This window comes from Varroa jacobsoni, unplaced genomic scaffold (assembly GCF_002532875.2).
Source record: "Varroa jacobsoni isolate VJ856 unplaced genomic scaffold, vjacob_1.0 scaffold_902, whole genome shotgun sequence".
Lineage (NCBI taxonomy): Eukaryota > Metazoa > Arthropoda > Arachnida > Mesostigmata > Varroidae > Varroa > Varroa jacobsoni.
The window spans coordinates 4,268-30,608 of record NW_019213804.1 but is presented as its reverse complement, the minus strand read 5'-3'; the positions used below and the strand labels follow the sequence as shown (position 1 = coordinate 30,608).

Sequence of the window (26,341 nt, the reverse complement as noted above, 5' to 3'; positions counted from 1 at the left end):
ACTACTTAGTTGACTATGTGTGTTCTACTTACGAGCAGCTTATTATGTTATTTCTAAGCAATTTCAGGTAATTGTATTGAGCTTTTCAACCAAATACGTATAGTCACAGTCGTTAAAAAGGTAGATTATGTAATAGGGTAAAACATGACTGCGAATGGTTGCTTTCTGCTCGACTTCTCACGTTTAGTTTACATGAGCTAAACGAAGTGTCATTAGTCAGTCATAAGCAAACAAAAACTGTAAGAGATAATGGTGGCAAACTTTTTTATATCTCGATACAATAGGGGCATTATTATGCTTAACAAATATGCAAATATATCTATCTGTCTAGATAATATATATCTCTTGGTTGAAATAGTGTCTGTAGTAATTATTATTAATGTTTTCGCGTGTCGTATCAAGCTGTTGACTTAAATATATAATTGCGTAGTGTTCTTTGTAACTGTTAGTCTAAGTAATTTTTCTTTATCATTGAAGGAAGCATCCACTGAGATCAGCTTCCTCATCTTTTATATACTAGTATCAAATAGAATAATCTTTGCTCATTCGCTAAATAAACGTCGTGTTTTTCTCGACTTTTTTAAAAATTCTCTCTCAACTCTATCTTTGGAACGTTTTTTTTTAATGATTTCTTTATTAGAGCTCCAACATTCGTATGGTATTACAGGGGACGTCGCTACTTTCAGCGAACCACTATTTATGTGACAGTTTTTTTTTTTTTAATATTTACGGGGTCGTTATCATAACCGACGGGGACAGGTTGCAGCGTCAAACCACGTCTCAATTTATCAGCCACATTTCTTGGTACTGATCTCACGTAAAGCCAAGCAGTCTTTTTCTCTAATTTTGTTTTTTAAGGGGGTAGAGAAACGCTATTTAAGCGCGACTAGGTTGAGCAGAACAACGTGTATCTAGTGTGAGCCGATCAGTGTGGGACTTAGCCCCAACGAGTGGAAATAGTTTTTTCAAGACCACTTCTCACTAATTCTCTTTTGTTTTCTATACGTCTCTCCAACAATCCGACTCTTCAGTTAATATAATGCAACAGAGAGTATCTCTAGAAAATGGCTTTGGCCACTGAGGCGCTAGGCCGCGGTTTTCCTACCGCGCAAGAGGAGCCAATGGCCAGGCTGAAGAAACTGTTTTTCTGTGCGTCCTGCAAACCTAACCTTTAAGCGTCGTTTATCTCGGTTAGTTTTGTGGGTCTAGCTCTGATAAGCCTTTTTTTTCTACCATGAACTCCATGGTGGGCAGACATATGTTTCTTGTGAAGCCCCGAGCCTGATCTGTGATTGCAGCCAGTGTTAAGGTAGTCGTGATTTACTAATTTCTTGCAGAACGTTCACTTGTTAACGTTTTTCACAGCTTGCGCCCAAACTGACATCAGCTTTGACAAGTGGCGGATTGACACTCTGTATAAGGTTTAAGCTTTATAGATCTATTGTAGTTCTATTTTATATTAGCAGGCACAAAGCGGTCATACCCAACGAAAGGTCATGACCTAACATTAACTTTCTACACCTTTATTAGTTTGCTTTTTATCTAGGTCAAGCAGCTGCTTCATGCACGAGAGAAATACTCAAACGTGGCTTGTAAGCTTGAATAATGTCAATTTGAAACTGGAAAATGGCATCACCCAGCCGATACGAATTACGTAAAGCGACTTCAAAACGAAGAGGGCGGGCAAAAAAGCTTGTGAATTGGGCTAGCAAATGAACCGCGGTCATGTGATTATCAGCAGGCTCTTAACGCCTATGAGATTTACTCAAAAATGAGAAGCTTGTGTGTTTTCAAAAACCGAGTGAAAAAAAAACACAACAAACTTTTTATAATGGTCCAACATCTTGCCCGGTAGCAGGCAGCTAGCGACCACAGTGACAGATTTGTGCACAGTTACGGGTGACACTAAGTCATCATAAGGCAAGGAAAAGGCTGTCTACCCGTGGGGGATATTTTTAAGTCCAGAGTTAGACTAAATTTCCGTCCGAATAAGATCATGACTTGCATCTGCTGAGAAGCCTTATGCTTGGCAAAGACAAGGCATTTAATATAAATCCTTAGACAGCCGCGGTGGGTTGAGTCTAATGAGTCTATGCAACAAAGAGGACACGATAAGCAAAACAAACCTGTTTGCCATGACGACGATGGGAAATCACGTATAGCAGGTGTAGTTAAAGCGGCCCTACAAAATTTTAAGAAAAAGCTTTTTTGGACCCGGTGCCAACAAATACCATTTCCTCTAATCACTGGCAAGTTAAATTAGTACCCGTACACTTTAGCGTGATGACAAAAACTAGCTGGACGAGCTTTTTAACCATAGGCCCGAAAAAATCTGATGAAAAGAAATGAATCGATTGACATTGGAGAGACGGACGACGAGCGTATTACGTTGCGACTTGTGCTAAGTAAGGAAAACGATATTACCTATGTTACAGCCTAATTATTTCAAATACTGTGTCGTTTTAATTAATGCTAAAGGCCAATATTGTAGAACGGATAACAGTTAAAGCATCCTGTTTTTGTATATTAGGAAATTCTTATAGAATTGTATTTAAAAATTCAAAAACGACTAACCTTGAATGCCTGTCATTTGCGTTTTAGGTAGACCCCTGCGACGATTTCTACGAGTTTGCTTGCGGGGGTTGGGTGAAGCAAAACCCTTTGCCTGATGGAAAATCAATATGGAGCACATTTGGAAAATTGTGGCAAGAGAATCAGCTAGTGATGAAGAATATCCTTGGTAAGTATTATATTTTCTATTATATTTAGCTTACGTCCATAGATGTGGGACAAGCTGGTCAAGTAACTGAATTCGTTTGTACCCACAGATCGACATTAATAAATGGTAAACCAATATTGAGTAAAGCTCGCCTAAGCCATTATATACTACTTGTGAAATCAAGCATTTAGTACATGTTGGTTTCTTTGTTTAATCACATAAAATTGAACATAGGTACCACTCAAATTTTGCAGATGACGATACCCGGCCTACGAACTCCGTGGCAGAGCGACTGGCTAAAACGTATTATCTGTCATGTTTGGATCAAAACAGCACTATCGAAGCTTTGGGTTCTACGCCTATCGATGAACTGTTGTCGGTAATAATGTTCTGTCCTATTTCAATTTTAGTCTATCCGATGATAATAAAAGGGATAATTATAGCCTGTTGGCTGGGATACTGATATAATCCGTTTTTGCGTAACTTCTTAGCAACTCGGTGGTTGGAACATTTCATCATCGGGTTTTAACGTAACGTCATGGAAGCTCCAGTCTGCTATAGAGCTCGCTCAGAACACTTACTCCCGTAGCGTTTTTTTTGCCTGGATGGTTGCGCCCGATGAAAGGAACTCATCACGACACATTATTACGGTGCGTATAAATATTTATTAATTACTTGCTCAATTCTTTCGTCGTAACGTAGTGGGTTCTTGTCCTTTCATTTTGTTCAAAAGCCCGTAAAAAATACTCTAGAGTAGAGTAACGTGTCCAAAGAGGTACGGCAATGAGGCAATGATGAACTTATCGCAGTGTTTCTTAGTATAGGTTTCAACTTTTACAGCGGCACTCTATACGCCCAGCAACATCATACGCTATATATATTTATCTGTATTTTAATTTAATATAAGTTCTTTACGATTTGATTGCAGTTGGACCAAGGAGGATTAACGTTACCTTCCCGAGATTACTACTTAAATAAAACCGATCGAGAAAAAACTGTTACGGCCTTAAAGCAGTATATAACACAGGTACATAGGCGTATGTACGGAACCTAAAACTAATAAGTGAAACAGTTGCCCTATAACGTTAAGTTTACGAACAACATGTGGCCAGAACTCCACAGTTTACAGCCCACATTTTGTATGGAAAAACCCATTTTTGTAAAAAGAAAATATGCTATGGCATATAACCTTTATATCGTTCTACTTCATAACCAACCAAGTCCAGTTACTGCAAAGAAATTACTGATCTATCGACGTATCGAGCATTACCTTCTACTGTTTGTTGCTTTTCGTTGCTGAAATTATCTTCACGAGTTTCAGATTGAAATACGCATGAAATCGTTCTTTGTCTTGCTTAAGTTACTGATCAAAGTTCTTCTCGATAGAAGTTGACTTCTTCTCTATCAAGATCCTGTTGCGCATCAGTTTGGAAATGAAGAACGTGTGTTATCTACTGAAATTGTCTCTTGGCAAAAGAAATATTCGAGTATACTGCTCTATTTTCAACTAGACTAGTTAGACGACGACCAATTTAAAAACTAATGAAAGTTCCGGATATCGTTTGTGAAACCTCATTGCAGGCTAACTCATTGCTCAGATCATTTCTAGTATTTAGGCTGACTGACACTGAATACACGCAAACGCTGAATTTGTTTCTTTAAACACTGTCATAAATGGCACATACTCAAATATAAATAACTGAGTCGTCTACCTGACCAGTAATGCTAAAAATCTTAGGTTGGAGTCCTTATGGGCAGTAACGAAGAAGAAGCGAAGACACAAGCTGAATCTATCGTGAATCTTGAGCTGCGCATGGCCGAAGTGACTATGCCCGAGGACGAACGTCGGGATGAAAAGGTAATCTGCGATTTTTTGGATGCTAATCTGAATGGTCATGGAAAAATTTAGAACAAGCTGTAATGAGAAAATATAGAGTACGCACGCTTGGTATCCCAGCGCATTTCGATACCGTAGTCGTCGTGATACTCTGTGACGAGTTTAATAGAACCTTTTAAAACCTCGCACTAACTTTTCCTTTTTTGAAACATTTGAAGTTTAATACATGATGGTAAAAAGAGACTTCTAGTATAATTTTACTTAAATGCAATGTGTTATATGTTTTCTGCCAAAGGCATTATACAACAAAATGCGCATAATGGATCTTCAAAGACTTGCCTCATTCATCGATTGGGTTTCGTTCTTCAGGAGCGGCTTTTCTCTGGTAGGGGAAGACCAGAAATACTGTGCATAAGCGGTATCTGAGACTTACTATACAAATAATAATTTCTTATATACGAAGTTTGACTTCTCTTTCAGTTAACGATTATCATAGATTTGTGCCGTAAACTTTATAAACACAATGAATACAAATAACCTTGAGCTGCATGCATCATTTAGGTGAACATCTCGGTAACCGGCCGTACCGAGGTGGTCGTTCTTGTACCGTCCTATTTTCGACAACTCTCTGTTATCATAAAGGACATCTTGGCAAAACCAACTGGAAAAATGTAGGTAGAACAGATCGTTGTGTTATTTCGACGCGATATATGTCATCATTTTTATCCCTGTTAGAACATAAATTAATTCTTTAGTGTTATTAATATATTAATAAAAGTTTCAGTGTAACTCTCAAGTTGTTTATGCTCCTTAGATTACGGTTATCCCTAAAAATGACAAACCTTCCGATTGGTCCCACTGAACTAGATAACAAATACCAAGAAAAAAAGAACGAAATTTGGATTTAAGCTGTCGATATCATTGTGGAGACTAATTCTTTGGACGCATTACTCCGTTACTTTTCCGTTATAGAACGCTGGCCAATTATATCGGCTGGCAGACTGTGAATTCTCTCGTGGGTGCGCTGGCGCCCTCGTTTCGAGAGGCACAAAGAGTCTTGCAACGCGCTCTTATGGGCGCAGATGGGGCGGAAGCAACGTGGCGTCAGTGCATCAGTGACACAAATAACGTACTTGGCCTCGCTCTCAGCTCGATGTTTGTGAGAGAGGTTTTTGATGAACAGTCTAAGCCAGTGGTATGCACGCTGTTAATATCTGTACTTTTGAAAATGACAGTTCTCCTATATGTGTGTATGTCAGGTCAGACGTGGCATCTTATATATAAATTGAAGAACACAATTCTTTACTCGTCAGATTTCTAGCTAGTTTTTCTAACTACTGTTTGAGTACAAAACTCACTGGCACGCCTAATCAAGATTGGGAACTGGACAAGCTCAATTGTATAGGACAATGCCGCAGCTAACCTTTAAATCATAACGCAGGCGGAGCAAATGGTTCGAGAGGTGAAAAATGCATTCAAGGAGAACCTTCCGTATCTTAACTGGATGGACGACGAGACAAGGGAGCTCGCTAAAGACAAGGTGGGAAACCGATAGATCTACTAAGGTAGGCTTCCTTTGCAATTAGTATGTGTCACGTACGCTTGGCAACAGGCAACAGCCGGGGAGTAGATGTCACCGACAGCGCGCCCGTTAAGACATATAGGTCAAGCCATATATAGACAGCATTGCTAAATAAGATTTTCATGACTCAAATAAGCTTCGAATGGCCCCGATGTATATTTAATTCGAGCCATTTGAATTGTTTGCTATCGATTACCGATGACATAGGCGGATCACGTCACCGATATGATTGGGTTCCCTTCGTTTATCTCGGACCGTGATAAGCTGGACGCCAAATTCGAGGGACTGGAAATGAGAGAAGCCGAGTACTTCGATAATAACTTACGAATATCGCAATGGATGCTGCTTAAGAACATGCGAAGACTGCAAAGGCCCTCTCAACGTGGGGAATGGGACATGAGCCCTATTCAGGTAGTTTCTTATTAGTTCACGTATGTAAGCCGTCTGATCGATCATAAGCCCCGTTTGTTATAGGCTGAATCACAAGGCTTCTGTAATAGTTGTACCTAACAACAAATTTTTGAGCTAACAGTATTGCGATGCGCTTGGTGTCACTCTATATACAGGACAATTCAGTAATTAAACCACGAAGGAACAAACAGGCAAGCCTCTTGGATGCTACCTATCAAGCTCAGTTATTAATTAGGCTAGAGACACCTTGAATGACAATCATTGTGTAAAGTTAAAATATTTGTAGACCGCTGTTGATACGTCTTCTGTATCCTAACCGCAGATGTCCTGTTGCTAGGTAAATGCGTATTATACGCCGTCGAAGAACCAAATTGTGTTTCCGGCAGGAATACTACAGGCTCCTTTCTATGACAAGAACTATCCAAGGTAAACAGATAAAGCGAAAACATGAAGCCTAATTGATAAATCTAAATTGAAAACAAGAAACCAATACAAGATACAAATCAAAGCTATCTCTCGGAACGATATTATTACAAAATGTTTAGTATATACTCTGACAAATGTGCCTCGATGTGTTAGCAACACCTTACCTAGACCTTCTTTGCCTTATTGTTTTTGTAGCTTAGTAATTATCGTACTGCGACTTTCACGTCCTAACACGTTTCACTAATCCGTCTGATGTATCATTGTTGCGAAGTAGATCACTCAATTTTGGAGCAATGGGAGTGGTTATGGGACATGAGCTGACGCACGCCTTCGACGATCAAGGCCGTGAATATGATAAAGAAGGTACATTGTTGATATGTTTGAACTTTTAGAGATCTGCGTTTATAGAGCTGCATTTTCACACTCCTATTATATGATGTGTCACTCACATTTTTTGGTTCCTTTCGAACAAGCCTTGAACGAGATAATTTGCTACGATGTAGCAATTTAATCGTAACTTGTTTTTATCTGGCTCATTTGAAGCACACAAAAACTGTGAGGACTTTAATATGTCATCAGTTTGTACGCATGACGAGCACCGCCGGTTGCAGTCTCATAGACGAACTACTATACCGAACCGAGGAATCAACTTGTATTTAATTGATATTACATAAGTGGTTGTGCAGAACGTTCACCTATTTAAAGTTGTTCTACACTTTCTGTTACTAGATTTGCTCAACCCAAGTAAATAAATCTGTCAAAGGTAAATAAATGTGTAAAAGGAGATCTTTATGGCTTGGATAATAATCTTCTAAGATTTAAGACTATCTCTTTGTTCAAAGGTTATTTAGAAGCTTCGTAGCATGACAGTCGCGCGTCATATTTGTCCTGCAAACTAGTTATTAACGGGATTCGATAGGATTCAACTGGAGGCCATGTAATGTAATGTAAAATGTCTGTTAGTTATCAGTGCACCATCATTTACAGGGAACTTAAAGCAGTGGTGGAACAACCGTACTATCGAAGCCTTTCAACAGCGGGCTAAGTGTTTCATTGATCAGTATTCGTCGTACAAGCTCAACAATGATTCGGTTCGTCGCCGTTCGGCCCTGTTCATTGCCTGATAACTGATTAGATAATGCTCGATCGTGAGACGAAGCTCCTGACGTATAGCATTTTAGGCTTTGAGACCTATTTAGTCAACTGCTAAGATGTGCTAGAAATTTTTTTCGCCATTTCGGTAACATCGCTAGTTGATGCCGTTTCAGATAAATGGAAAGAGTACTCTCGGCGAAAACATGGCCGACAATGGTGGGCTCAAAGCAGCTTTTCATGTGAGTGTCTGCTTTCGCAAATAAGAGCATCGATACATTCTAAAATAAATATTAACCTATAATAGGTTTAAAAGGAATAGAGATGATGGGTAAAGAAGATATAAACATTGAACGGATTACTTAGTTACGATATATTGTAAGGTCCTAGCATTACATACCGCACGCCATTTCGACTTCGACGCTTCACACCGTTCTAAGATCGAATGAAGTAACCAGACGTATTAGTATTACGCCTATCTTATAGTGAGCTACAATACAAACTTGACTCATTACTGCCTGTTCTATGAACAAATGCTATGAGTGCTTTAATCTATATGTGGACTCGATATACCTTAGACCTGCACTTTTGCAGTGGTCTAGCTATAGCAATTATCCTGAGGTATTGCTGTAACACAAATTCCAGTAGCAGCTAGTGATATCTTCCTATTTCAAATAATCCCTTGCGCCGCTATACTAATATAGTTATATTACTCTGCTTGAGCGATTGGTAACCCTAACGTAACGTAAACTACAGCTCCATTACGAGTACCCCGTCGTAGTAGCGGCTCCGTTAGTAGTCCGGTGTCATTTTCTCTATTCTAGTTGTCTTATCCATCTATTGACATCTGTCTGTTAGCACACTGCCCCTCGTAGAAATGACTAACATTGACCGTGAAATCTACCTCATCTAACATCAAATACGTTACCTCTCATGGTTGTTCTGCACTCTGCCAGAGGAGGTCTCAATATTGTGTTGCATTCGTCACCTTTCGCCGTTTCAGCTGATTTGTTTTCAAGCTTCCGCATCAATGTACACCCATTCGCAACAATTTCGGCAAGAATCGTTCTATAAAATCCAATTTTACGCCCCTTAAACTACTTTGAACTCGGAGAAGTCGTGGCATGGCTATACTAAACATAGTGAAAATTATTTCGAACGGAAAAACAAGGCTTCGGATTACTGAAGCATGTGCAGTAATTGCAGATTTCCAAGCGCTGTAAACAAGTGAACATTAAAAAAAATCTAGAATCCAATGCTGGGCCCACATAGTAGAACTTGGAAAATAATTAACTTATTTGGATTTAAAAACAAAATCTAGCGCCTCTTGACCGAATTATCAGCTTACCAAAATTATGTTCTATGGAAGAAAGAAACTCATTCTTTATTCACGCAATCGGCCCAGCCCTAGAACGAAATTCTAACAGAATTAGCTCAATGTAATCGTGAAACACTTGTGATCTGGGTCGAGCTGACCGGAACACCCAGTTAGTTGGAGTGTCATAACAAAGGAAGCAGACAATCTAGCTAACGTATGTCTCGATTCCGAAAAATAATTTATAGGCGTACCGAGGTTGGCTTCAGTCAAACACCGAGTTTGCTCCGCTGCCTGGAGTGAATCTTACGCACGAACAATTATTCTACGTTGGTTTCGCACAGGTATGCCACTGGACACCGATCCTTTTTTCTGAATTTTCATATTAACTTACAGCTACGCTTATGCGATGAGGTAGCCTCACTTAGCAACTAATGTCTTTTTGCGTCCGACTTTATAAGCCTGTATACAATCTCGCTTTGATTGCTCGTGGCGTAACTACCGGTCTGCGACATCGAAGGCCTGCCTCGCACAAATCTGCGGCAACAGGACCTCATAACGGGACCGTCGTCTTGAACTTGGTGTTGCTTTAACGGATATGTATATGTAGAAATTGCGTCTGTACACCTCCGGCAAGTTAGCTTACGTCGAAGCTGCGCACTGCCACAAATTTCTCTCTCCGGACAATGGTATCATATACCAACGAGTTTTTTTAGCGTCTGAATGATCCTCATGACAGTAAAGGTTTCAGTCGCCTGCGGAAGTGCGCTAGAATGGCAAAGCATGCTTTATTTAACTATTGAAACTGCCTCTTTTCCAGCCTTCTCTCAGTACACTGACCACTGCTGTCTAACTGGCTCGCCAGTTGATGCACTGCAAGGTTAGCATCGTTATGAAACTTCATAATAATCGAGCTGACGGGCTAGTTCCCGCCGTCGAGCTCGATGGTGCCCACATATTGCTCTGGAAGGTTGTACTTTTCCGGAAAATAATTTTACATTTCCGGGACTAACTCAGCATAGGAAGTTATTATCGTTACGGTGAAATCGTTAGCGTAAGATGCTGATCTCTCCATCCTTCAACTGTTACCCAAGAACACAGTAGTTACACAACTTGGCAAAGATTGCTTAGTACTTACGACCTGGCTGAACATTTCGCTTGTAACGATGGAAAAAGCGTTCCGGCGAATCGGTTTTCTCCAGAAGAAAACGTTTGTACAGCCTTACTTAGAAGCTTTCCCGCGCTTCCTCTGGGCCGATTTTCAAATCAGATCAAGCGCGGGCGACTTCTGGCAGATATCCACACGCTTGGCTCACGAGCTGCTAGCAGCCATATATATATAGCTGCTAGTTTGGACGCGCTTAGAGCATAGGGGCCATAGTCACCGGCCAACAAGTTGAAGCAGCTGCTTAGTCATTCACAATTCGGTGGAAGCTCGACCAACTCTATAGAAGCAACCGATCTATGAGATCTCTAACCAGCCAACTGACCATCCAGTTCGAAGCATATCCGAATTTGGATTTCGAAAAGAAAATGCAAAAGTGACGCACGACGACGAAGGGCGAAAATTCGAAGGGTCCGGAACCATTTGAAGGCTGTGGTTACGGCCCGTAGTTACGACACAGTTGCCTGTTGGTAGGCCCTTCAGCGAGGACATTGAGGCACTAGACCGTTTGCATACTGAGTTGCAAGGGGAACGGGAACACGGGAATGCTGCACGGATGCAGCATAGTTGATAGCAATGGCTGAGTGTTAGGGCCAAGAGAGTACGTAATAACTAGCTTCTAGTTTGCATGCGGTCAGAGTCAAAAACTCTAGTTGGCATGTTGTTAGTTTTTGGCCTAGCAGTTGAATTGTTCTTAGGGCAATGAAAACAGATGTCTTAAGAGTTTTGCGTGTGCTAGACGTTTTGCTCCTTTTATCTTAATATAATCATCATTCATAATGATTATAGTTTCAGTTGAAGACCTGAACAATTCATTAGACATCTTCGAACATCCCAAGGCACGGTGTGAACTCATTAAAGTGTCTCATAGGTACATCACGTGCAAAAATTCAGTGTCAGAGTACTTTTGATCCCTTAAAAGCTAATACTCTATTGAGGATCTTCAGTTTTCTCCTAAATATCTACTTGGTTGTCGTTAAAAGTTGTTGTTGTTAAAAAGAAATTCATAATATCAGTGGAGATTTGTTTTGCGTGAAGATATTAGACAATAGTTGATTTTTGTCATGTTGGGTTTATTGTTTTGTGGTAGAAGGAGCTGACTTTTTTGCGGCATCAACTATAGCGAATGAACGCGTACCTATTATTAAGTTAAATATTATATTTTTAATATATATATATATATATATATATTATAAGTGGGGGAATAATTAGAGGGTATTCATTATTTAAGTGGGTATTAGGTTGCATCCGTTACAAGTATGTTTCTTGATTGTTATTAGCTGCGTATCCCATGCTGCCTTAGCAATATAAAATGACTTCTACACAGGCTTTTGAGGAGCCCTATATCTGTGTATCGGTACATATAATAACTGATTTTGAAGAATATGAAAATTTTATTATACGTATATCGCTCGCCATCAGAGAATGCGTTTAGTTATGGCTTTTCCTCTCGCTCATTTTGCCAATCATTTGATAGTAGCTCCTGTTCCTTTACTATACTGCTAGTTAAAGACATACTTCTCGTACTTCTGCTATAGGTATGGTGTTCGACGGAAACGCCTGAGGCGACACATATGCAGGTTCTCGTCGATGCTCACTCTCCGGCTAAGTACCGGTGAGTGTGTTACTAAGTTAAGAAACTCTCACTAAGTTAATAAAAAAAGATTTGTCCTTTCTTCGAAACGTCTATAGAAAATCAATTGAAAAAGCTCATGAAGATTTTCAAGATTAAATCCAAGCCAAGGAACCTTCTTTTCCATGTGCATTCTTCGTTTTAGTAACTCATCTAAGAGCAAACTCGTTTTACAAACAGACTCCCGATTTTAGTAAGATATATTTTTGAGGCGTTTTATTCAGATTAAATCGTTATCGGCTTACATATGTTATGCAGAGTAATTGGGACCCTCTCGAACTCTGTCGAGTTTTCGAAGACATACAAATGCAAACCCACGAGCCCTATGAACCCGCCCAGAAAATGCGAAGTTTGGTAAAGAGCTCATCGCTACTTAAATCCAGGTACCCATAATATGTTGTCATCACTGACATGCTCTAAAAATTCATATAAGCAGAGCGCATAAATGCCTTGCTTAAATATTCTTCAATTTCTTGCTGCAGCACCAGTTGAGAATATTTAATAGTGTATTATCTATTTTGTCACTGAACGTTGAAGTTATGTTTTGGCCTCCGTTATCATCTAAAGGATACTGACGCAGTGCTACAACTTGTCTTATGACAGCGAACAACGCCGGAAAAGTGTGGCTTCTTCATTACTGCAGGCCGGCTTGATCTGGCCGATTTCCTTACTCGTCAACAGCAGACGTATGTTTCCTGTGATCAGTGTTGTAAGTGCTTTCCTCACCTATAGCTAAATATATTATTCGTAAATCCATAATATATATATTCTTATCATATGATACAGAGATCTGTCTTTCCTGAGAAAAACCTAAAACCATTTTTACAATAATGTATTCTTTCAAATCCTCTTGACGCCTTCGACACTCTGACCGACAAATTGTATCGGAAAAATGTGCCACATCAGTGTTTCAACAGTTGGCTAAAAAGACATCAAACGTGGACATGTTTAGGGATTTCCGTATGAAGGTGCTTAAATCAATTAATTTCGAGACAAGGACTACAAGCGAAACTTGTCAAATTTATTCGAATAACTAAACTCAATAGCGCTATTAGTTCGGGCACAAAGATCATGGACTACCCCTATTATCTAAAAGAGCGGGCAGCCAAAAGATTCTTACTTTCTTTTTGAAAACTACAGTTACGATTAAATGTTGAAGCTAAATCTATTTCTGGGAAAGTAATCTTTGGGACACGTTGTGGTCTAGATTCGAACCCGGGCATAGACACACGGTTCGTTTCGTGCTGGGAGCCAGTTATGGGAATGCCTGAAGGCGATGCCGGACGTGAGCGGTGGACACTTTATGGTGCACAGGTCACCTTTGCCGTTGACAAGCGCTAAAGGTAAAAGTTTATCTAACAACTCGAGTCCTTGTTGCTAAGGGTCATCATAAAAACGAGTGTCTCGACAGCAAGAAAAAAACTAAATGTGTGTCAATTTCACTAGTGATCGACAGAGAGTAGATGACGATGAACTTTTATTAGAGATAAGAGATACTGAGATTTATAAAAATGACATGAGCAGTAGGTCAACAGGTTCGGTCAGCTATATCGTAGTACTTTAGTGCCGTTTATGTGGAAAAGCAGATGCCAACACTCAATTCGTTTGATTTCAAGTATCAAATGTTTAATGTTAAAGAATCATATGTTTCTTCGTACTATTAACTAGTGCACTAGTATTTGATTTACTGTACCTCTATCTAATAATATACCGATTGTAACTTTTCATCATCACTGAATATAAGCGTCGTCCCAGAATTCAACTCGAAACGAAACGAATTAAGCCCTATCCAGACCTGGGATTACAACAAAAAAAAAAAGAAACATAGTAATAATCATATATAAAGTGATGATTACTAGTACCCATATGTGTTGAGACTAGTATAGGTCTACATGGCAAATGACTGTGAACTGAGATATAATTGTCCTATACATATTATTATTAATAATACTATTGTTATTATACGGGACAATTGATCAGAGGGATAATAACAGTGTTAACGGTTAGTTGATCGCTAACCGTAAGTGTGTTTGTTTGTTTGTCTGTCTGTCTGTCTGTCTGTCTGTCTGTCACGTTCGGATGAATGGCTCAGCCGAAAGTAGCCATTGAACCATATATAAAAATCACTGAAACGGCAGTTGTTGTTCACAGAAGCACTTCGAATCGTTCCTAGTTACCCGTGCCTTTAAAAGGCAACGCTGTATATAATTTGCTGACCTATTGTCGCTAAGCGTAAGTTTAGACCTGTGTTTCTACTTTATAGAAATACGTATTATAGGAATATGATACTATTTTGAGTTTCAATTAGAGACTGCAACTAGCTGGACGCGTAGTCGTACCCGCTACGAACACGCGGTCTTGCACGAAATGGAAATTTGTTAGATGTCTAGTATAAAAAGCCGAAACAGTTCCCGCTTCTCTAAGTCATCTACGGCTGATTTTCGGACAGTAACTTCTATATGGGGCACGAATGCAAACGATAATCATTTTCATGTGATCAAAATGATCAGCGGAAGAGGGAACGCATTTTTCCTTTTGCTACCTAATGTACACAACGTTTATTTAGATGGTATAACCAATGGAGCACTGCAGGATGTGTGTTTATGTGTGAGTCTGCATGTTTGTGTGGGCGCGTGCTCCGCGATTTTGTTCATTATACAGGTAGCTATACTTGTCGCTACTGTTGTACAGCCTGCGTTTGTTACTATGTACATAGGTACATACTGTATGAGTACTTATAGCCGACTACAGGCGGCGTGAGTTAACGTGAAATCGGAATAACATCGAAATGTTGCGCATAAACGTCTGGGTTTAGCCTTCTTTCATATCTTATCCCCGTAGCTAGCCAGTTTTTCTACTGTAATATTGTCTTATAGTAGATAACTTTTGTATAGCAACAAGATTTAATCACATCTAAGATAATAGAGGCTAATTAGCGCGGGGGGAGGGCAACCCAACGTGAGGATTGGTAAGGTCCGGCGGATTATTTCCACAATCAGGCAACAGCTTGTCCATTGACATAACGAGAGATAAATGAACATGCTTTAGTGAACTTAAAACCGAAATAATTGGCACGGTAAAGTAGTCTAATTATTATTCTGTGCATTGGCGTTTCAAATAAAAAATCGACGCTTAAATTGAAGTAACAACAACTTTGCCACAAACAACCGTGAATTTACCGGATGCCCAGCTGAAAAACGCGATGCTTAAAACATTTTGTATAACAACTGTTGTACGCAAGAAGTTAATGCTGTGTACGATATCGGTAGAGGAAATCAAGTTCCTATTTCCTGCTTGCAACTAATGAGTCTTTGACAACCTCAAGGGTCTAGATATGCACGTCACGCTGTGAATCCACTTAATAATGGGCCTTAATGTTGCATGAAGGCATTAAAGCGTTTTATGCAGTATTCATACCGATAAACAATAACTATGTTATCGAAGACTGTTAACACAAATATACACAAAAAAAATATTAATAACGTTACAAAATCTTCACACTACATACAGTATATGTGAGAAATGTTGTATTTACTCTTAAATAGTTTTGGCATTATTCAATACATAATGTTATTATATATTGATAAATACATATGTAAAAACAGTCTTACTAACAGCCGCTATGACGACGATGATAACTATTGGATTATTTAGTTATTATGGCAAATATTATTATGAAACAGATGACCAGTAGAACTGTCATGACCTTTTTTCATTGTAAATTCCAAAAATGCGACTTTTTAGCAAGATCTTTTAATCTTATATTGTCTTGACTTGTCTGAGACTGTGATGTATCAACAACAGCAGAATAAAATAAAGCAACTCTAACGTTGGTCGAAAAACACTTTTCTGGTTTTTTAATTGTTTAATAACAATATTTCTGTCACGCTACTAGAACGTTAAGCACAATTAGAAAAATTCTGTGACTAGCGATAGCTACAACGTTCGCAATATACATATATCAAAATATTTAGTATCCGATTTCTTTAGGAGCTTGTGCCTAAAACAGATATATCAATACAGTTTTTTTTTTTTTTTTTATAAGCTGTAAATATCATCCCTAGCTATTTTTTTATAGCTTTAATATAGCTACCATTTATCGCGATTAGAGCTTAAACTTCGGGTCGAAGCCAATCAGTATCCCTCCAAAAATGTTTCTTCTTTATGCCATTACAAGCGATATTGTTAAATATAGATTTGTTAAAGTGTTGCTCGAATACGCTGTCAAAAAATTAGATTGATAGCAAGACCAATGTTCCAAAAATACGAGGCGAAAAAAACCTAAAAAACTGCAAAAGAAACCTCACTACGAGCGAAAAGGTTTACCGTTCAAGCTTATCTGATCGAACGAATCGGGAATTTTTAAGTTACTCTACAATTAGTTTTCGAATCAAGAATTCAAGTGTATAGAGGATGTTTTCTTCGAACCATTTTGATGAGTTTTCGACGCCTCTAAATCCAGCTCGATTGAGGATTTTCCGGTTTGCCCTATCAAGACCCTTATTAATGCTGTTTGATAATTAATTCAGGATTTTAAAATATTCCAGGCAATCAAAATGATTTTAAAAACGTTATTAAAGTAAAAAAAAAAAGATTTTGATTAAAACTACATTGATTAGATCTTACCATCTATATCGCTAAACATGCTCTTGGGAGTTTCAAAAATTGTATGGAAACTTACAATAACGCGAACTGTCAGTTCCGAGTAAAGCAAACTCGGTGGAGGCTCGTCTAGCGGAAACAAATCAAATCGCTTGAATATTAAAAGCTACACACTATTTTTCCCCATAATGAGCTTGTTTCAGAAAGAACTGGCTTTCGTCTGGCGGCGATAATAGCGAATGAATGCATACCCGCTAAAATAAACAACCAATACTTTATACGATACCCTTGAATGCAATAAGCGTTTGTGTCTATTTACTCTTTTGACCCAAATCGATCTTATAGAACGGCTGGATTGGACTTGTCCTTGGTGAATCGCTAAAGTTTTATCCTAAAAAGAGCTGCGTCGAAGATAAAATAGATTGGATAAATACGTCTTTCTCAGGGGAGTTTGTTTTTATCCATCCCATCGAGTGTTACATTAATTTTGACAAATTGTATGCTTTTTATAATCTTCTGCTTTTCTAAATTGTTTTTTGCCGAAATATCTTTTATGTAAATATGAGAATGTTTTAGGTGCTGAGGTGGCCTATACATTCTGATGGAATTGTTGAAAGTTTTTCTATAGTCAAAATGTCAGATGTTTATTTAAGGGAGTCTTTTTGATACCAGTTGAAAGCTGTGCTATGTATATTTCTATACCTAAAATGGATATTTGGGCGTTTACTTTGCCCTTGCGACAACAAATCGATCCTGGCAGGCACAATGCAATACGTCTTCGTATAGCCAAAACTGATACGTTGGTGTGTAGAAGACTAAACATCGAATGCGTTAGCTTTTTCGCTTGTGTAAAAAATTTTTTACACGAAAAAAGTTTTCAGTAAACTCAAGTTAGAATGCAATACATAGTCATAGATCCAAACTTCTGTTTTCTGTCGAAACTAGTGCCGTGACGAAAATGCCGTTTGAAAGACGAAAACTTTTTTATATGAGGAGGTCGTTTTTGACCCGTATCAATAGATCTCGATGAACACATCTCTATATCTAAAACAGGTGTCTCTTTTTGTGAGAAAAAATGGCGAAAAGTTTATTGGACTTGCCGGTACTACATGTATAATTAAGTGTTAAGAAAACGATTTCGAGTAAATTTTGGAGCAAATTTTTAGTATATAAGTCAATATAAGTGTATAAGTCAATATAAAGGTTACAGTCGCTGATTTTTGTAGCAGAATATTTTCAACCATTCTTAGAGAAAAATGGTAAAAAACAAATGTAAATACTTCTTATCAAAAACTTTGGTGACATCCCAAAAACAAATCACTATGCCGCTCAAGACATATGAAATATTTGGGTTTTTATTTAATATATGGAAGCTTTTTTGCACGAAAAAAATCAATAAAGAAAACACCTTAGGCCTTGAGAACGTGCTAGAAGCACAGCTAGTATATCTTCTAAGGCACATAGCTTTAGTTTTATCTATGTAAATACTTGTTATAAAAAAATGAGATAAGAACTCTTAATGTTTGGTGATGTGCAGAAACAGAATGAACAGCTTAATTAATCTGTGGATCTGCGAAAGGCCCCTCAAGATATCTACGTCTTTCAGAAGTCCCTACTCTTCTCACTGCGTCCCGGAAACAGATTCAATCACCCAACATAAAAAGCACTGCAATCACGTTGTAGAAATAAACCCAAAACAAAGGGCAAACGAAGAATTTGAAGTTCTCTATCGAACATACATGAACAGGCTTATGAAATGAATACAACCAGGTAACGGGTTAGGGTAGGCAGAATAACTGCTAGCTTATCTCATAGCCTATATCAGGCGAGATGTTATCTCAAAAAATCAAATTAGTTAAACCAATAGCAAGATAGGAGCAGGGCAAACCCTGCCGGTATATATAGATATATATATATATATATATATATTTTCAGGTAATTTTGATGCTGTTGTCTGAAACAGAATAAATCGCAATAAGTCAGTGCTAGCTTTCTTACTGGTAGCAATATGCCGCAGACGTTCTTAAATGTTAAACGTAATTTAAGAATTACGTAAATAACTCAGCTTTCTCAAAAACAAACATTATAATTGAATTTAAATTCAGCAGGCCTTGCACAGGAAAAAGAACAGAGGCGAAATTTGCCCGCATGCTACAAATAGAATAAACTCGAGCGAAAGGAAAATGAAAAATCGCACTTTTTTTCGCCCATTTTATTTTTCGGTTAATATTCAATTTTTAGCATTTTTAAGACGGTTTTATATGTACACACAAAATTTGTCAGATAAATGAATATTATATTAATCTTACATGATCAATAAACTAGCAATTTAATTATTGCGGAAGTTGTATTTTCGATAATACTTATATTACATCCAACTACCACAATTGTCTGTGCTGATCGTATTGTATTATACTTGCTACAACGAGGTCGTACAGCGGCAGCAAAACAAAATCGCCTGGGTGTTTCTAAATATATCAAATGCAGTTTGATACATCACAGGGCTGATTGAAACGTGAAAGCTCGTGTGGTTGAACTAGGGGATGTTAGAAAATTTCAGGTTGTATCGTTTATAATCCTATGTGCTCGCGTTTATTTAATAACAAGCTTCACGTAGAGCTGAATTAGGCTACACTTCAATTTTATTTATTCACAAAAATCGTGTGCGATTTATGCGCCGTAGACGGAACGTGAGGCAACAACTATAGCGAATATATTGTTGTGTAATAATCTGAAGCCAGTGAAGGTTTTCGAAACATTGAGATAGTTCGATCTCGAAAGGGTCGTTTTGCTTGCTACGAAGTGTGGTTTACGTCAGCGACCACACTGTTTTGCATCGACTTCGTTATCGTCTCAGGCTCAGAGATGCAGCGAACAACGTGCTGCATCGTAATCCAAACGCCGGGACCAAAGATAACACATACAGTTCTGTAAATCGTCGCTGATTAAGGCATGAAGTCCTCCATGTTTAGTCTGCCGTTCGGGAACTTCTGGCGAAATAATTTGCGCCGGCAAACCGGCATCCCCTTTGCAGCTCGAGCCCGTCGGTGCTCGCTTCATCGACCTTGAGTCCGCTGCAACAGGCAAGCGTTGACGTACGCCACGGGACCAGGCACTAAAATACAACGTAGCAATAAAAGCGACAGTAATAATTGTGTCCTAAGCACTTCCTTAAAATAGGTAACAGCAAACCTGACTGGCTAGATATAAGGCTGAGCCCAAGAATTTTTGAGAGATGATATGATGCGCCTTCATAAGCTAAGAATTCAAATAGCTCCCAGGCTAGTGATGGCGAGATCCCAGGTTGCTTGAAATATCTATATTTCAGAACAGTCGAAATTAGTCATTTACCATTTTCTAATGTGACACAGAGGGCAGGCAAACCAGGGTGTTGTACACGTTGGGCATTTCGGAATACCATCGTCAAGAATGAAGGGGAAATAAGCATGTTTATGGAGTTTTATATTGCCTGTCAAAGGTCTTCGCTTGACATTCTATATACTTAAATCTACCAGTCGGAACGCGTCGCATTCCTAATAATAATCAATTTGTATGCCAAATACAATCTAGTTGCAATTTTTGGTTTTTTTCCGAAAAGTGGGTTTACAGCATATTCGCAGAACTAAAGGCTAAGGATAACCCGTTAGTCATTGAGTAAACCAGAATAACAACCCGTCACATTGGCATAACTCTGAAGGCTTTGGTTATAAACGAAAACACGTTGGCGTACTGGCCCATGCAACGAGCTGTAGGCCAGTGCCTGGAATGATATAAAATTTAAGGACATTATCGACTTGTCAGATGTACAGGCTAAGGTAGATTCGTTGAGAACTCGAGAAGAGGCCTGCCTGTCACACTCACATCAAACTAGTAGCTTAAACCTTAGAAATAATTTATTTATTCAAATGACTTGATGCCAGTCATGTTTTAAATATCCTTATTTACGACGCCCATCCGGTTACCGCTGAACAAAAACACCAATTTTAACGTAAATTATTCCACCTGACAACGTACTTCTTAACAAACTCCATAAATGAAGTCAGATCCAATACTGGGAAACTATTTAAATAATTTCTTACTTGGATCAGAGTGGAAAATTGTGTTTAAAAGTACATTTTTATTCCGTTTGTGTACGTAAGACTGTCTAGGACGACCGTCCATCGCATATTGAGAATTTGTACTCCGGTATGTCAACAAGCATATCCAATCTCGTCCAATATCCCCCAATATCGCCGAGTGTCCAAATATCAAAAGCCGTGGGGATTATTTGGACCTCCCGTAGCTATAAAAAAAAAACAACGCTGTTCGAATAGGCGTTTTTTTTTTTAAGTAATGCTTTCGGGTGAAAGATTAAAACTACGAATGATTAAACGAGAAGACACGGTCTGCTAGAAATGTATTTGCGAGAAAATCTCACTACGACTTTCATGGTAATAATAAAAGCAAATCGGTCATGCTATACGTGAGCTAGAGTACTATAACAAAGATATTTACCTTGAATACATCACCCCAGTTGGAAAACACCTGCGGTGTTGTAAAGCTTACATCGCACCTGGTCTCGGAATCAATAGGGGTTTCACCCCTAATGCCTGAGACGTCGACAACGGACCCTTCTCGAGCTACCTCGTTTCCTGATCAAACATACACAGATTCAAATTTGAGATTTTCGACTATCTTTTGTCCAAATGAGTCTACGCGTATGGACTCACTATATAGAAATCACTGATATGAAAAATCATGCGGTAAGTAGTAGTTGTCGATTGCTAGTCTGTATCCGTAACGAAACTTTAACATATAACTTCAAGCTTTATATAAAACAACGCTTTATACAAAGTTCTTGCAATCCAATCGTGAGCTTTCCTCTGAACCAAACAAATTATATTTTCGGGTTCGTGAGACTTTGAAACAAATTATATTTCTTTATCAAGTCCGCAGTCTTTATTGTTTCAAAGAAGAAAAAAAAAGGTTAACACAGTTATTAAAAATAAATTGTTCTTGTTGAACGGTAGTGAATACAGTGATTTCAACATATTTTTTAAATACTATATGGGTCGCTGCTTCGAGTCCACACACACACACACACACACACACACACACACACACACACACATGTACCATTTTCAACTTCCTTCGTAACTTCATATTGTGTATCTTGTTTCCTTTGTGGCGGCGTTCTCGGAAACGGTAATTGTTTTGTGGATGGATCGGAGCTCTCATCAATGTCTTCGGAGTGTACGCGTTCATTTGGCTACAAAACAATTTGATTAACAACCATTCACTTTAAGCTATCGAATAGAGCGGAGATCCGTAATTTTTGATGACATACATACACGTTACCTACTCTAGTCGTAGACATGCTCAAAGTAGTAGCATTAACGCACGTAATCATTCGCTAAATGCATACATCACTATGTCTGTACTGGATAAAAGTGACAAAGGTTAGAGAGATCGTGAGGAAAGCACCAAATACAGAAGAAAATTACCGTAGAGAGGCATCTTGACCCACTTGATGAGGGAGAACGACGTTCAGATACAATTGATTCAGTAGGATGCAACTGAACGAAGTGACCAAGGCTAGTATTTGTCCAATAAGCAGACTTGCGTTCCAGATGATCTAACAGCTCAGGAGCTTCTTCAACCTCTAAAAGGGCGTCCCAGTTTACATTTTCTGCTGTTTCCCGGTGCTTCTCGGCGTACTGAAACCGATTTTCATTACCAACTGAATTAAAAGTGTTTCAAGAGCGCACAGTAAAAGTCTATACCTATAAAAGATAGAGCGATAGCCTGAGCACGTTCTCCAAATTATCCAGTTTGAACAGTTAGTGTTTAAACATTTGCAATAAACCCGTTTATTATTTCACACCGAAATTTTTTCCTGATAGTAATATCAGAAGATGAACCTGATGGTACTATTTAAGTAGCGCATATGATGCACAACTTACCTCTCCGAAGTTCATATGGTGCCCGGTCAGCCCAAGCTCATCACCAATTGAACTAAGCGTTCTGAAAGCATGGACCTCTTCAATCTGAAACGATGTTAAGCAGTCGTTCCACCTTGTGAAAGGGAAATGCAAATAGATTCTCTAACAGTTGCTTCTGAAGCAAAGACGTATAGAGGATTTTAAGGTTACAAGTTCAGAACCACTGAACAATAGCTGCAATTTTCCAAATTTTAAAACTGTTTTTAGTAATATTTATTCACGATTCTAGAACAGTTAACTCAATACTAAATGCTAAAACCAGTAGGTGTATCTTCATGCATATACTCTAAAAAAGAACCCGTAGGTGACCGTTATGCTGGTACTCAATTATTATACTGGCAATAATGGCGTTTGCAGTCATGCCAAATGGTAACTCGTTTTTGTGCAGCTTCATGATGAAAAAACACTCTCTCTTACTTCGGCCAAAGGCCTTTCCAGGGAAAGGGTTCTTCTGTGTTCAGATATATCGGCAGCGTCGCGTTCAAATAAGTTCTGAAAAGAAGAGGAATGTAGGAGCACCTATCAAAATACAGTCAGACGTCATTAGGTTATTAACTTAAGAATTATTGTCAAAGGGACCGATCCAGCGGAAAAGGTGCACATTTCCTTTAGTCATATGAACTAACCCTTTCATATATTAAACGCTCCACCTGATTTACGAGTTCGCCATAAGCGGTCCTTACGCCGAGTAGCTCCTCTGTAAGCTCCGCTATCTGAAAATATTCCAAATACTTTGAAACTTAACTTCGAGTCTTTTAGATTACTTTTTTTTTATTACAATTTTAAGATACTTTAGCAAGAGTAATGGGCACCTTTTTTTTTTCGAGCGAAGACAATTATTCGACGAAACGAATCGTTTCTACGATCATTCAGCTCACTGACGGTTGATAGGTGCATGGCTTCATCAACATTTACCTTTATCATCACCTATTATTGATGCACGTACAACACAGCGTCAGAAAGATACGTATAGTCCAAATCGGGTTACCTGTCGGACTTGTTGGTCACCTTTTACGAGCGATTTAGCGTTCGCCTCTTTCAAGTTGGCTATCTGTAAAAAATATCAGGATCCACACATGAGTATCTTTAAAAGACTACTAGATGTTTCAAAGCTCGACCATAATTCTTCAAGAAACAAAGACGTTCCTTCTGATGAGGCTTCTGTACTCATTCTAGTAGTAAAAGTCGAAATTTAATGAAACCGCGCTTGCGCATATATCATCTACGGTTGTACGTCATTACATCAGTGTTGCCTGATTCAGGACGTCAGAATATGTATGTGTTAAGAGGGATTTTTTTTCAATACACAACCAAGTTAGTTAAAGTAATTAGGGGTATGAATATAGAATACATTTGCTTTTATTATGTTCGAATTATCAGCGATAAAAGGAAATCACTTAAAGATTTTCCGTTATGGCCAAATGCTACAAGATACTATAACTATAGTTTTTTTCTTTCGTATGGCCCAAACGCTAATGGGACTAGCTGAAGCAGTGAGTTCATTAAATAGGTTATTTGTTGATACCACAATAACAACTCCTTAACAAAAGAACCGTTAATCATATCATGTTCCTGACGTCCTCAAGAAAATGACTCGCGTTTTGTAAGATATTTTTCATATCGAAGTTGCACTCTTCATTATAGGTACAATTTTTTTCAAAGTTTCCAGGTGTTGAAATAAACGATCTGTCAGGGAAAATGCTTGATTTTCTGGAGAATCGGCCACAAGTTTTGAAACACTTTGTTACTACCAGGAAAACACTCAATTTTTAATTTTTTAATTATTGCTCATGTAAAAAGGAAGCATTGTATTTCGTCACCTAAGACAATAAAGTAGATTAAGACTTTAGACCTGATCTTGAAGCTCGCGGATATTATTACCCAGCGCGTTATTTTCGGCATCATTTGAGCGGTACTGCGCACAGCCTAAATGAGCAACGAGAAGGGTATTGACTGGCGCAAGTGGTCCACCTTCGGCGTGGATCTCCGAATCTGTGGGCTGGGTTGACAAACATGTACTTCGACATCGTCGGTTCAGCAGAACTGATTCAGTTTTGCATCGGTCGAGTCGCTGCAATGGCGGAAGGTCACCGCTCTTTGAGACAGGACAGCTTCCGTCATTTATATCCTCGGCACTCGAATGCCCGGTGGCATCCGGTTCGCTTGTTGGAGAATCATCGGCTTCCGATATATCTTGTTGAAGACGCGCCTGCGATGAGTCATCGTCTTTTTAGTTTTAGCAATAACGTTTGCAAGTCCCAAGAAACAGAAATTTTACGTTAAAAGAAGGTTGCGGTAGTAATTGGCGGGCCAAGCTCCATCGAGCACACGCAATCCGCACAGAGGTAAAATTGCGTGTATTCATGAAGAGTAAGCCTCATAACTGGGTCACTGCAAATGATAGGAGTAGTCAAATCTACTGCCAGCAGTTTGACAAAGGTAACTCACCTTTTTTTTCTCAGCATCTCTTAGCGCGGCTTCAAGCGCTTGATTGCGGTCATGAAGACGTTGTACTTCGGTTTCATACTCTATTAAAAGGCGTTTTTGAAACTCATGTGCTTTCCTTTGCCGAGTTAGTTCGAACCTGAGATACAGATCATGTGAGAAGCCAACATTTTGACAAGACACTGTTTTACTAATGCGCAGAGTTGATGTCACATTAATTTAATTTTTACCTGATTCAGACTGTGAAAATCTTTGTCCAGTTGCCATTGGAATTGGAAGTCTGGGACACTGTGGACGTTTTATAATGGCAAGGCCACCTATGTGGTATTGATGCATGGTATGTGTGCAATTTTTGATAAAGTTGCGTAGGGATTGTCTAGAAATAAAAATTTGGTACTTGTCGAACGACAGCAGTAGCTATGGTTCCACCGTCATTTAAAGGACTCGATGCAAGTACTTGTAGAAGACTTAAGAGTGAGGCACAAACATTTGTTCTTTACTCGTGCTAATATCGTTATGCGTCCTATCTTATACTTAACCATTCGTTCAAATCACAATTTCTTTTTCTTTCCGGGTATTCTGATATCATAGTGGACGCTAACAGTTTAGCCCCTCGCTCACCTGGCCTGCTCATAGAGTTCCACGACATTTTCTTCTTCTTCCAGGTCACTGGCTTCCATCATTTTAGCAAAAATTTTAAATGTATACTCTCGCAGCAATATCAGCAATCGTAACGCTTGTCATGATGCCAAACATCCAGCCTTAGTCAACAGGGTTTTTATGCAACAGCAGATGACATGCTGTGTAAAAGTTTGATCTTTATCAGAACTCGTTCTATGCTGTATGCCTTTCTGGCAAGCTTGCACAAAGTACAACGGTAGCAGAATAGAAAGAGCTTCGACTTCAATCGCGTCCACTGCGAGTGGCGTGCGCGTGTACATAATGGCTTTGACGTCCCAGGTACGTCAGCTTAATCTGTCGTGCTAACCCGGGGAGGTATCTGCGTTCTTCCACTGGTATTCCGCCTACCGTGAGGGCCTTTTGATGAACATCTTTAATACACGTCACATACACGCGTCACGTGACATGATGTCTCGCGTTTGTGACGTAACAATCTGAATTGTTTCTTTCTT

At 38.9% G+C, this 26,341-nt stretch overlaps 2 protein-coding genes across 10 annotated transcripts in view; one reads left to right on the top strand and one right to left on the bottom strand.

Moving 5' to 3' along the window:
• LOC111264829 (endothelin-converting enzyme homolog) overlaps positions 1-16,024 on the top strand; it is a 27,275-nt gene extending 11,251 nt beyond the window's left edge. For 2 of the 9 annotated variants that reach the window (XM_022841026.2, XM_022841021.2), the window contains exons 5-23: positions 2,602-2,740; positions 2,974-3,098; positions 3,211-3,369; positions 3,648-3,746; positions 4,458-4,577; positions 4,852-4,941; positions 5,118-5,227; positions 5,529-5,751; positions 5,998-6,096; positions 6,346-6,549; positions 6,887-6,975; positions 7,250-7,338; positions 7,939-8,066; positions 8,244-8,309; positions 9,631-9,726; positions 12,086-12,162; positions 12,439-12,563; positions 12,784-12,889; positions 13,388-16,024. In XM_022841026.2, the coding sequence (XP_022696761.1) occupies positions 2,602-2,740; positions 2,974-3,098; positions 3,211-3,369; positions 3,648-3,746; positions 4,458-4,577; positions 4,852-4,941; positions 5,118-5,227; positions 5,529-5,751; positions 5,998-6,096; positions 6,346-6,549; positions 6,887-6,975; positions 7,250-7,338; positions 7,939-8,066; positions 8,244-8,309; positions 9,631-9,726; positions 12,086-12,162; positions 12,439-12,538 (2,013 nt within the window). In that variant the 3' untranslated portion in view covers positions 12,539-12,563; positions 12,784-12,889; positions 13,388-16,024. Of the gene's footprint in view, positions 1-2,601; positions 2,741-2,973; positions 3,099-3,210; positions 3,370-3,647; positions 3,747-4,457; positions 4,578-4,851; positions 4,942-5,117; positions 5,228-5,528; positions 5,752-5,997; positions 6,097-6,345; positions 6,550-6,886; positions 6,976-7,249; positions 7,339-7,518; positions 7,705-7,938; positions 8,067-8,243; positions 8,310-9,630; positions 9,727-12,085; positions 12,163-12,438; positions 12,564-12,747; positions 12,890-13,086 lie in introns of those variants that run through there. The other 7 variants (XM_022841023.2, XM_022841025.2, XM_022841022.2 and 4 more) reach the window with 7 other exon arrangements.
• Positions 16,025-19,396: 3,372 nt separating this feature from the next.
• Positions 19,397-26,128, bottom strand: LOC111264837 (uncharacterized). The gene is made up of 11 exons (XM_022841042.2): positions 25,830-26,128; positions 25,212-25,347; positions 24,616-24,972; positions 23,752-23,814; positions 23,390-23,476; positions 23,181-23,255; positions 22,725-22,808; positions 22,266-22,478; positions 21,898-22,030; positions 21,277-21,413; positions 19,397-19,897 (listed from the first exon to the last, which is right to left on the bottom strand). Exons 1-11 carry the CDS (start codon positions 25,889-25,891, stop codon positions 19,751-19,753), a joined length of 1,494 nt encoding a protein of 497 aa, XP_022696777.1. The 5' UTR covers positions 25,892-26,128; the 3' UTR covers positions 19,397-19,750.
• Between the last annotated feature and the right edge of the window lie 213 nt (positions 26,129-26,341).